The sequence below is a fragment of the Geotrypetes seraphini genome, chromosome 2 (assembly GCF_902459505.1).
Source record: "Geotrypetes seraphini chromosome 2, aGeoSer1.1, whole genome shotgun sequence".
Lineage (NCBI taxonomy): Eukaryota > Metazoa > Chordata > Amphibia > Gymnophiona > Dermophiidae > Geotrypetes > Geotrypetes seraphini.
The window spans coordinates 238,172,560-238,185,214 of NC_047085.1; the positions used below are offsets into that span (position 1 = coordinate 238,172,560).

At 43.7% G+C, this 12,655-nt stretch overlaps 1 protein-coding gene across 1 annotated transcript in view; it reads right to left on the reverse strand.

The window, feature by feature from the left end:
• Positions 1–1,246: 1,246 nt before the first annotated feature.
• The window catches only part of MYO10 (myosin X), a 522,066-nt gene continuing 510,657 nt past the window's right edge, over positions 1,247–12,655 (reverse strand). The window contains exons 37-41 of the mRNA XM_033935250.1: positions 12,000–12,136; positions 10,903–11,023; positions 9,407–9,862; positions 4,194–4,385; positions 1,247–2,292 (exon numbers count right to left, since the gene is read on the reverse strand). Of these exons, the coding sequence (XP_033791141.1) occupies positions 2,182–2,292; positions 4,194–4,385; positions 9,407–9,862; positions 10,903–11,023; positions 12,000–12,136 (1,017 nt within the window). The 3' untranslated portion in view covers positions 1,247–2,181. The remainder of the gene's footprint in view (positions 2,293–4,193; positions 4,386–9,406; positions 9,863–10,902; positions 11,024–11,999; positions 12,137–12,655) is intronic.

A 12,655-nucleotide genomic window follows, 5' to 3' on the forward strand; every position in this document is an offset into this window, starting at 1 on the left:
TCCAAGCAGGTTTAACACCAACCCTGGCTTTGGTACAATGGCACTCTGTGAATAAACCATACAGTTCAGATCTGTTCTCAGCACAATTAATACTTGATTTTATTTTATGACAAACCAGACACCCACAGGAAAATAGATTAAGGATTCCATAAGCCATGGTTTACCTGATTTTTAAGAAAAAAAATATTTTGGTACTTTGGATGAATGAAAAAAAGAAAATACTGTGAGTGATTATAGTGCTATGAGGTAAAATGCTTTTAATTAAATCTAAAGAGGCTCTTTTCTTTGGGTGGCATTTTACTCATGAATTTGGTAGGTTCTCTAAATTGTTTGTGTCATTGATTTTTAGTATGGTAATTTGCTGGCTCTTTTTGTTTATCGCAGACCTCATTTCAGCTATGACTCCACTGGAGCATGTACGTGCTATTAGGGATTATTCTGGGAGTTTATTTTATATAAGGCAAATGAAGGCATATATTTTCATCTATTTTATGCCTGCTTTATAAAGGTATTTCTACATTTTTACACAGGTGCCCTGTTATATAATTATTCTCTTTATTAAATAAAAATTGAAAGTCTTACACACGCATATGCTAAACAAGGATTTTTAATTGCCAGACATTATAATAACAAATAAGCTTGAATTCTTATAAAGGGTAAAGGGCAGGGAAGGACCACGTCCTAACATACCTTTCTCCTTTTGCAACAACCCCCCTCCCCCAAAATACATTATTGATCCAAGTTTTGCTTCACATTACAGCCTTTCAATACAAAAATAAAACCCCACAAGCAGCAGCTTCACTGGATGTTATTCTTTGTTTATCTACAGGTATTTTATTAGGAACTGGCAAAGATGTTATTCGCAGGGTGGCACCGAGATACATGCCAAGCCCTGTTAGCAGTGGATTAAAGGGCTTCAGTCTTTTTTTTTCTTCTGTTTAATGTGCAGCTTCTAACCAGAGCACTTATCAATACTGTTATAACTAAATATCTTCTAAAAACAGACCAGATAATAATATCAATCGTTACATCTTTATAGTAAGACAGTCTATACCAGTGGTCTCAAACTCTTACCCTTTGCAGGGCCACATTTTGGATTTGTAGGGCCTCAGAAAAAAAAAATAGTTAATGTCTTATTAAAGAAATGACAATTTTGCATGAGGTAAAACTATCTTTATAGTTTATAAATTTTTCCTTTTGGCTAAGTCTTAATAATAATAATATTGTAATTTATAGCTAAAGAGACATATGATCAAGAAACCGTTTTATTTTACTTTTGTGATTATGATAAACATACCGAGGGCCTGAAAATAGTTTCTGGTGGGCCGCATGTGGCAAAATGGGCCGCGGGTTTGAGACCACTGGTCTATACATATGGTTTCTTATCCCGTGTTTTATAATACAGTACATACTGAATGCATACTTGCTACATATGAAACACTGCAGTAAAAACTGTATTTTAATAGATGAAATCCATATTTAGAAAAAGGTATGAAAGGAACTGGCTGAATAAAGTTATGGTTCAATTAAACCACTATAGCTCTTAACTATTAAAATATACAGACCGACTGTTTACACCATTGCACATTATTTTTCCCTTTCCTTTAATGGTCTTAAAATATGGATTAAAATTAATGTGTAGGACACACATGGAAGCATACATTCACACACACGCACACACTCGCACCTCACACTGCGAAATAAAACAAAAATGTTAAGATAGGCTGCCAGCAGCTTTCCCAAACAAATACTTCTTCATAGAGGAATCGGTCCTTTTAAATTAGTGCACAAGTGGAAGTAGTCTCTCTTCCTTCTTTCTTTCAGACATGGTATTTGGAATGGCACAGCAAACATTCGCCTCGGTAACAGTCTGGGTCAATGCAAGCTGGTTTCATTTTAAGGCACTTTTTTCCCTGCTTCGGCGGCAGTGTGGCATCAAGTTTTAAGGCACAGATCATCTCAAAGAAACTAAGCTTTGGAAGTCTAGCAGGCTATTGCTAGTATGTGCTGGAAATACTTTGTTCTAGCAGGACTCTTCAAAGAAAAGTCTCTGGCAGAGCCATGGATGAACCGGCCTGAGGTCTTCACTAGAAGTTGCCCTTGCCTTCCTTTCTGGCTGCGGTTGGCTTTGGATGAGCACTGATACATCGAGTGGTAATGGTGCGGCAGTGTGCTCCGCATTCACCTGGAGCTGGTATGGCTCCCATGGCTGCTCACTGATCGGGATGTGCTATAGCGTTTCTTCACTATCATGCTAATGTAAGCCTTCATCAGCTTTGCAATATCAACCACCTGCACAGTCAAGAAGAAAGTGGAGAAAAAAAAGGAAAGCAAGAAAACCGTTTAAAAAAAAATCAAACATATGCTAATTTACATACAAAAAAATATTCTATTAGTAAATTGTTTCTGCGGTGCTCACAGTTCCCCCTTTCACTGCTAAATCATGAACCACTAAATTATTTTAACTGGATGGTGAGGATATCCAGGAATTGTAACTTATTTGCATACCCGAAGATTTTAGGCTGTACATTTAAGTCTTTTTTAAAGACAGGATGCTTGCATTTCAAGCAAGTAAACAACAGTCTTGGTTGGGTAACTATATTAGCGGAGCCATGTTGTCTTACGGCGCCTTCTGAAAAGAAATTAAGACAGTACTATTTGATAAATTTATCTCTTAATTCGAGGTTTTATTCTCAACATAATAATTTTACTGCATTGACTTAAATTTTTTTACTGTCTTTTTAGTTAATATGCTGTATTCTTACCATTAATATTTTGTATTTCGCTTTTCTCTTTTGTGTAAACCACCTAGAATTCTTTTGATTGAGGCGGTACAGAAAAATAAAGTTATGTCATGTTATGTTTCAGCAGATGCCATTCAATGCCTCTTTGCTGCCTGCAGGGGATGCCCACACCATGTTCTTCTCTTTCCCTTGCTAATTTTACCCAAGTACTGAATGGGCATAGGAACTGCATCACCCAGAGGTGATCTCTCCAGAGCAGGGTTGAAAAACACTCTGCAAGAACAGTGTGAGAATTTTATACTGCTGCTTCCCCTGCAGGGGTCTGTTTAGGGGATAGACAGAGGACAGCTGTTTCCAAAGCTGTCTGGTACCTGTCACAAAGAATAAAATAAAGCACCTAGAAATATCTCAAAAGCTTAGTGGGAGAGGGGAGAAAGAACCTGATAGCACAAATACGTTCGTTTATTCAAAACTTAATAATCTGCTCCCCCAATCATAAAATTTAGGATGCCTGAAATTGAAATAATTCACCCCATCACTGTATCCGATTTAGTTTTGTACAAGGAAAAAGGATGATTGCACAAGGTCTGCAGCAAAATACAGTGGTACCTCGGTTTACGAGTGCACCGGTTTGCGAGTGTTTTGCAAGACGAGCAAAACATTTGCAAAATCGGTGCCTCGGAAACCGAGCATGGCTCGATTTACGAGTACCCCCCCCCCCCCACAAACCGGCACGCCTCCTGCGATCCGGCACCCCCCTTGCCTCGAACCGGCACACCCCCCCCCCGCCACGATCCGCCCCCCCCCCCCGACACGATTGGGCACCCCCCCGCCCCTTCTTACCCTCATCTGGGCACTCTTGAAGATCGGCCTCCTTGTCTGCTGGGCCTTGAGCATCTGAGCATGCTCAAGGCCTGCGAGTTCACGTTCTGAACATGAACGTGAACTCGCAGGCCTTGAGCATGCTCAGATGCTCAAGGCCCAGCAGACAAGGAGGCCGATCTTCAAGAATGCCCAGATGAGGGTAAGAAGCGGCGGGGGGGGGGGGTGTGCCCAATTGTGTCGGGGGGGAATGTCGGATCGTGGTGGGGGGTGCCCAATTGTGTCAGGGGGGGGGTCGGATCGTGTCGGGGGGGTGCCCAATCGTGTCGGGGGGGGGGTGGTCGGATCGTGGCGGGGGGGGTGCTGGTTCGAGGCAGGGGGGGTGCCGAATCGCAGGGGGGCCTTCGAGGAGAGCAATGCCGGTTCTCGGGGGGGGGGGGGGGGACGCATCAAAGCGAGTTTCCGTTATTTCCTATGGGGAAACTCACTTTGATAAACGAGCATTTTGGATTACGAGCATGCTCCTGGAACGGATTATACTCGTAATCCAAGGTACTACTGTACTGTGGTTCCTTTCTTATAAGATAACGCTAGTATTAGCATCTTTCAAAGTACCTCAGCCCTTACCTCACTGGTGTCAAACAAAAGCTCCCTCTCGTCCACCACAATTTTATAGGTGTTTGCGAGTGGTGCTCCGAAAGACAGGATATGCTCATACTGGAACACTTCCAAAGGCCTGCCATCACCCCTCTTGTAGACAGACACTGCATCTGCGCTGACTCCCAGCCAGAGGTCTGGTGGAAAGCCACCCTCCTTACACTGGCAAAACAAAGAATATATTAAGACTGAAGAAATGCTTTCGACAATAATCAAATCCATAGCTAACACAGAGGAAGGGGGAGAGGATGCAAGCTTAAAAATATAGGCAAATACCCAAAATAATTTGCTTCATATAATTTTATGCAGATTTTCATTCAGATTAAGAAATGTTGGCAAAACTTTACTTGGATAGGTTAATCATATGAAGTTATTGCTACCGTAATTTTCGCTCCTTAAGACGTATTTTTTTCTAGCCCCCCCCCCCAAGTGGGTGGAAATGTCTGTGCACCTTATGGAGCAAATATTGCATCTGGTCATCTAGTGGTAGGCCGGGACAGGAGGGATCCGTCCCAGCCTACTAACAGTTTTTTACCCAACACCCCGTATCTTTTTAAATCCTGGTGGTCCAGCGGTGTATCAGTAGGAGTGAGCTTTCCGCGCTCCTGCCCCTCCATCGCTGTATGGCTGCCTCAGATCTCACGGCCAGTGGCCACAAGGCAGGAGCGAGCTTTTTGTGCTCCAGCCTGGGCCTGCACCGCTCCCTGAATGGCTGCTGTCGGTTCTTGTGGGACTTGCGAGAACTGATGGCATCCATTGAAAGAGCAGAGGGATAACCTGTGCATGGATTCTCCTGCCTTCCGCAAAACTAAGCCCTGGTCCCAGACTATCCCAAATCCCAGCCCATTTTAACTGCATAATTTTGCAAATGGTACCCACTGCAAAACCCCATGTTCAAAATTACCCCCACTAATTGCATTAGAACTGTGAAAGAAGTAGACACCCCAAAAGTGCAACACCCCAATGGGATTGGTATTTCCTGGTGCTTTCTCTAGTCTAGTACTTATAATAAAATTTGCTTTTTTAATTTTCTGTTTATGTAGGCATACCTGCTATTGCTAATTGACAAAAACAAAAACAAAAACACAACATTTAGCAAAATCTGTTAAGCAGCCCAAACTTTAATCAAAGAGAAGCCCAGCCAATGTTTAAGTAAAGATTTATTAGATTCACGTACAGAGCTAAAATCATGTGAGAAATTTTTTGCTAAAATAGAAAGATCTAAATTTTCTTTTTATATTCATATGCCTTTTCATTCTGGTATACTTGCTTGCCTGGTAACAACTTTTAAGAATGGTATTTAGAGCTATACATTGAGTCTGCCTTCTTGGGAACCAACTGCACACAGAGAGAGGTCTCCCAATTCTTCATCTGTGCCTGCTGAAGGATGTCATGCATGGGCAAAGTCATGGTTTCCTTAGGGGGATCCTTAATCAAGGATGTCCAAAAAAGCAACTCTGGGCTCATCTTCCACATCCAACTTAAATGGAATTGTCCTAGCCATTTCCCTTTAAAAAACCAAAAAAAACAAAGGAGAGCTCCTCTGGTAGGGAGGTTTCTGAAGGCAGACCAAGCGAGCCCTTCTCTGAGATCTCCTCTGCCCTCGGACACCCAGGAACGTTTGGAATGAGACTTAGAAAAGAAAAGTACTCTCCTTGAGAAGACCGAGTCTGCCTCGGTTGACTAGATTGACCTCTAGACTCAGGACATGAGCACTAAGGGGCAGGTCCTGACTTGGACGCTAGGGAGGAGCACTGCTTCTTCCAAGGATGACCGGCTCCCTCGGCTCCCTCCTAGATTCCACTGTCAATACATGGGTGACAGACAAGACATGGGCTGCCAGGATCGGCTGGAGTGGAGCCACGTCTGGCATCAAAGTCCTAAGAGCCTTGGCATCTTGCAGAGCCAAGATCTGCTCCATATACTCCTGTAACACAGCATGGAACCATTCCTCAGGGGTAAGCATCAGTAAAGGCGGGGCTGGGGCCGGTGTCAGTTCAGGGACAGCTTGTGAAGATGCTGGTGCTAAATCGGAAGGCTGGTCCTAGCAATCAGGAGACATAAGCACCAACTCCACGGAGGAGGAGCGGCCTTTGCAGCACAGATGCTTCTGAGGTATTGGGAGTGCTGATGACCTGGGGATCCTTACATTTTGCTTCAAAGGGGACTGATGTCAGAGCTTCTTTACCTTTGCTGAACACACAAAATCAGGATCCCTTGGTGCTGTCAAGGACAATGTTGAATCCAAACTGAAGAGGCCCTACTGGTGCCCTACTGTCGAGGCAGGGGGAAACCTCTTCTTATGCCAGTGCACTCCCAGTGTCTGATATAGCTCCTCCAGCCATGAGGACAAATGTCTCTGATGCTGATGGATCGGTCCTAAAAGGGCCAAAATTCTCTTGCACAAGGCACCTCTGCTTTTTTGAATCTGTTTCTGCATTTTTAAACAGAGAATGCAATTAGATGACTCAGAGTCAAGGCATAAGCATGAGACACTAGTTATGGTGGTCAGTCCCAGAAATGTCTCTGTTGTACCTAGAACCCTGCTTGAAATCAAAGAGTTCTGCAACACTGAGGAGAAAATAGCCAATGTGACATCAAATGGCTGAATTGAGAGAGATGAAAAAAATTATCCTTAATAATAAACAAATTCCCTGACAAGTAGATCTTGGGAGCTTAAACAACAACAAAAAAACACCTAAACTTTCTAAAAACTAGTGTAAGGGAAGCGCACAAAAGTATGAAATAATAAGACCTATGTACCACAAGGGAAAGCATTCTGAAAAAGAATCAAATTTGACGCGCTGAGGAGAGTTCACTAAATGTGACCTCTCTGATCCATGGAAAAATGAAGACAGCTAGTCCTGCATGCTCACATCAGGTGGGATGGAATTCGCACATGCAAAGTGTAATTTTGCCAAAGACTTCTTACAGTCGCATAATGTCACCGGTATGTGAAAAATGTGCTGCCTGACCTTGGAGAAAATCCTTCGTAAATGAAGCCCACCTATTTTCTCCCTGGACTTCACTGCAGGTTTCTAGTAGACAAATTTAGGGTAATTCTCTATTCTAGGGACCTGAATTTACACACCCCTTGCATGTGTAAATGTTTAGAATATTAGCATTTATGGGCTTGTATTATCTTCTTTTATCTTCCTTACTACTGAGGTATAAGGCATAATAGGCCTGAGGTCCTTCTGGGATCCTAAGGAGACTGTGGACATGGATGTATTTTGCTTTTTTAGGCCATTTGCTTTTTAGACCTACAGAGATCCAATGCCACACAAGTAGTACTCTTAAGACATATGCGAGTGATCATGAGGACACCACGTGAACATCTCTTCCTGAAACCCCCCCCCCCCCCCCAAAGAATAACAAGAACAAATAGATAGTTTGTCCTTGCTAGGTGATAAGATGCTTGCAGAAAATCTTGGTAATAACATACCAATTATAAAAGATTAATTGTAGGATGTAGGGGGTTCAAATAGTATCCCTGTCAGGTGAAGGATTTCAGACGGTTTCACTGAAACAGTGTCTCTCATTGAGTGAAAACAGCACGGATGAACAGGAAAAGGATAAAAAAACAAAGGTACAGGAGAGGATTTTTGAAGTGAGAGTGGAAAAATCACTGGTTTGATATCCCATCTTGCTTCACTCAATTTATCTATATTTACTCTTATACAGAAGTTACCTGAATTTAATCTGTATTTACTTTGTGTTTACTCTGTATTTATTCTGATTCTCAAAGTACTCAGATATACAGTGGTACCTCGGTTTACGAGTGCACCGGTTTGCGAGTGTTTTGCAAGACGAGCAAAACATTCGCAAAATCGGCACTTCAGAAACCAAGCATGCCTCGATTTGCGAGCGGCACCCACCCCCCGCGATCCGGCACCCCTCTGCTACCGCTTCTTACTGTCATCTGGGCCTGGGCACCGGCACCGGCATGTCCTGTGCGTTGGTGCCGGTGTCCGAAGATCGGCCTCCTCTTCTTGCTGGGCCTTGAGCATCTGCGCATGCTCAAGGCCTGCGAGTTCACGATCTCTCCGAGATTCTTGGAGAGAATGTGAACTCACAGGCCTTGAGCATGTGCAGATGCTCAAGGCCCAGCAAGAAGAGGAGGCCGATCTTCGGGCACCGGCACCAACGCACAGGACATGCTGGTGCCGGTGCCCAGGCCCAGATGACAGTAAGAAGCGGAGGGGGGGTGCCCAATCACGGGGGGGGGGGGACGGATCACGGGGGGAGGGTGCTGGATTGATTGCAGGGGGCCTTCGGGGGGAGCAATGCCGGTTCTTGTGGGGGGGGGGATAGAGCAGTGCCGCTGGCCTTGGGGGGTGGGAACGTATCAAAGCGAGTTTCCATTATTTCCTATAGGGAAACTCGCTTTGATAAACGAGCATTTTGGATTATGAGCATGCTCCTGGAACGGATTATGCTCGTAATCCAAGGTACCAATGTACTTTACATCTTAAAGGAAATAAATAAATAAATACATTTACTATTATTGGTATAAATTCTGAGTTTTGTCTAATTCGTGCTGGGGAACAGCACTGTTGACCATTCGCAGCTGGCCACTACTTACCTTTTCTGTTGTTCTTTTTGGAGTTCTGTCTTTTAATCAAATTTTATTTATTATATACCGCTTTGCCATTTACCCACATGCCATACTTACCTGCAAAAACTGCAAGCAGGGCTCCCAAGCACAATTCGGTAAGAGTGCATGTACTTTACATAGCACATAAAGGCAAGGGAGGAGAGGGCATAGACATAGGCAGAGCCTCCCACTTACACATTTAACTTCCAAAATATTTTAAGTTATGTGTGTCAACTCCCTACTGCATTTATGCAGTGCCACTTATGGCTGGAACTTGGGCCTGGTAACGTAAGGTGCGCTGATGCTGGGCTATGCTCTAGTATTCTATAATGGAATCTGGAGTCCCAGATACAGTTATAGAATGGGCTCTTATCATTCGTCCTCAGGGTGCCTAAACAGAAACATCCTGGTATAGAACTACCCACACTGTCCACAGGAAAAAAATGGATTCTCTGCAGGCTGTGAGGATTATCTGTGTGCTTTGAAAGTTCACATACAACCTTTCTTCTGCAATATTTTACCATATCACACCCTGTCAAAGATTTACTTAATGGAACCTATCTACCCCATGGCTTTTAGTGCTCACCTCAACATCAAATAGCGTTGAACCATAGCCAGGCCACTCTCTGATCACAGACATGTACTTGGTCAAAGTCTGCTCCTGGGTCATGCCTTGCAGCTTTTTCCACTTGTCAATGATGCTGCTCCTGACAGCCGACACTTCCTCTCTGATCCACATGTCCAACATCTGCTCCTCTTCCAGTTTCTGTCTGCTGACAGTGCTGCCACCACGGAAGCTCCTCCTCAAGGTTCCTTCCAAGAAACCAGAGCGCTTACGCTCCAGCCGCTCAGTGGGAGTGAAGGCTTTGGTGGATTGTGCAATGCGGGACTTCAGCTTTTGCAGTGGATAGACTTCTTCAGTGTCAGGTATGGTGGTGTGCAAAGTGTGGTCCCCTTGTAAATACTGGAGCCGCAATGCAGCAAGTACCTGTAGGGTTTCCTCAGGGGCTGGGTAGTGACCTCTGATAACTGCTTCGTGAGCCTGAAATGAGAACAAGGAGACAGCATGAGCATCTATTCGCTCATATCTCTATACAATAAAATCTTAAAAGTATTTGGGGCTCCAAGGCAGAAACAAAAAATAAAAAAGCTAAGAAAATGCCCACACACAATTAGAAACTCAATATAACCAACATGGCTGTATGACTTAAGCGTTACTAGGTGCCTAATATATGGGCGCCTAATATTAGGACAACTAGCAACGCTTAAATTGTAAGGCGCCACTAGGAACAATTCTGTAAACAGCACCTAGGAGATAACTTCATCAACCGCACCTAGGAGATAGGTGCCACTAAGTGCTGTTTGTAGAATCAGGCCCTAAATGTCCACAGCTTCAATCTACACTTCCCCCTCGGTAATCGCGAATTCTGTATCTGCGGATTCGGTTATTCGCGATTTTTGACCAGAAAATTTTTTTTCCCATTTTTCGGGCTATTTTTAGCCCTGTAAGCCCCCTTCCCCTTAAGCCTTACCTGGCGGTCTAGCAGGTTTTCAGTCAGGAGCGATCTTCCCATGCTCCTGCCCCGTGCAGATCGCTCACAGGAAATGGCTCGAGAGACCAAGGAAGCTCAAGGCAGCCATTTCCTGTGAGCGATCTGCACGGGGCAGGAGCGCTGGACAATCGCTTCTGCCTGAAAACCCACTAGACCACCAGGTAAGGCTTAAGGGGGGGGGGAGCTTACAGAGCTAAAAATAGCCTGAAAAATGAAACAAAAAAATTCTGGTCAAAAATCGCGAATAACCAAATGCGTAGATACAGAATTTGCGAATAGAGGGGGAAGTGTAATTGCAATAAGGCTTGTAGGTGACAAAGCTATCTTCCATGTGTGAGAGTCTCCAGCCGAGCAGCACATGATGCCATCAGCAACACTGCACCCGCTCTAACAATCAGTATCTCAGGGACAGGGGAACACCTTTTTGGCTGGAGAGACCAAATGAACCAAATCTCTAGTTGCTGTTGTGGGCTTGGGCAAAATAGTTGGGTCATGGCCCCAGTGACTCTGCCGCCTATGTTGAGTTTACCTGCTCAAACATGAATGCAAATTCCACACTGTCTTTAGGCACATTTTCAGTGTCCAGGAAGCAGTATAGCTTGAAGTAGAATTTCCACGGCATATCTCCAGCTTCTGTGTCAACAGCAAGCCTAAAAGGGAAATAGAAAGGAGGGCATTTTACTAGTGCACAGGAGTCATTCCCCCTCACTTACTTAGAATTTGTAAATGGGGCATTTTGCTCTTCATACCTTTTTTTTGTGTGCATCCCATAACCCTGCTACTGTGTCTGGTGCCAGCAGTGCCAACCCCCTTCTATACCAGTTACTGAGGTACCACAGTGTTGGGATTCAAATTACACTGGTAGGAGACCCTACTTTCATAAAAAAAACTAAATACTGGCAAGGCTGTGGGGCTGTTTTAGACTTTTACCTGCGTCAAGCCCAAAAACTATGCTACACAGTAGCTGCTAGTAATAGGTCAGGTATAAGAAAACACTACTAAAATAAGAAGTTGAAAAAATGTACACTTATAGTGTGACAAAATGACATTTTCCCTTCCTCCATTTGCAAATTTGTGTGGGTTTGTGTGTTGCACAGATGCGTTTTGCGTGTTGCTCAGCTGTGTTTTGCGTGTCGCTCAGATGCGTTTTGCGTGTCGCTCAGATGCATTTTGCGTGTCGCTCAGATGCGTTTTGCGTGTCGCTCAGATGCGTTTTGCGTGTTGCACAGATGTGTGTTGCACAGATGCACGTGTGTGTCTCACAGATTTGTGCGTCTCACAGATTAATGTCTCAGATTTGTGTGTGTGTCTCACAGATTTGTGTGTGTGTCTCACAGATGCATGTCTCACAGATTTGTGTGTGTGTTTCACAGATGCGTGTGCCTCACAGATGCATAGGTGCACGTGTGTCTCACAAATGCGTGTGTGTGTCTCAGAAGAGTGTGCGTGCGCGTTTCAGATGCATATGCGTGCCTCAAGATGCGTATGCTTGCCTCAGATATGTATGCATGTCATATGTGTGTGTGTCTTTTTGTGCCTCTGCATATAAAAGATAGACAAATGGATGGATGAAACCTCTCCAATAGGCAGTATGATCCTGGTTGATTGCAGTAATAAAATACTCACTTTTCAAACTTGGCTAATACATCAGCTACAATGGTTCTGCTTTCTATTGCTTTATTGGTGATGCCATTGTATTCAAACAAAGAAAACATATTTCTGCTGTCTTCCATGGCCAGCCCTCGGATCAACTTTTCAACAACCTGAAGGAAGAACAGACCCAGAATTTCACTAATGCAAAACACAGACTAGAATTAAGAGGGCGTAGGGGAAAAGAGAACACAGAGCAAAATGCTACTAAGTTACAACCCTGTACAAGTACGCTAACAGCCTATTTAAAGCATTTAAAGCATGTAAAAATGAAAATTATTTTTAAATCATATTAAATAAAAAAGGGTATGCCTCAAAGCTCCAAGCTTTTTACAGGACTCTCACTATCATTTGTTTTAGAACAGTGGTCTCAAACTCGCGGCCCGGGGGCCACATGCGGCCCGCCAGGTCCTATTTTGAGGCCCTCGGTATGTTTATCATAATCACAAAAATAAAATAAAACCGTTTCTTGATCATATGTCTCTTTAGCTATAAATGACAATACTATTATAAAGACTTAGCCAAAAGGAAAGATTTTTAAACTATAAAGAGTTTTACCTCATGCAAAGTTGTCATTTATTTAATAAGACATTAACTATTTTTTCTGCGGCCCTCCAAGTACCTACAAATCC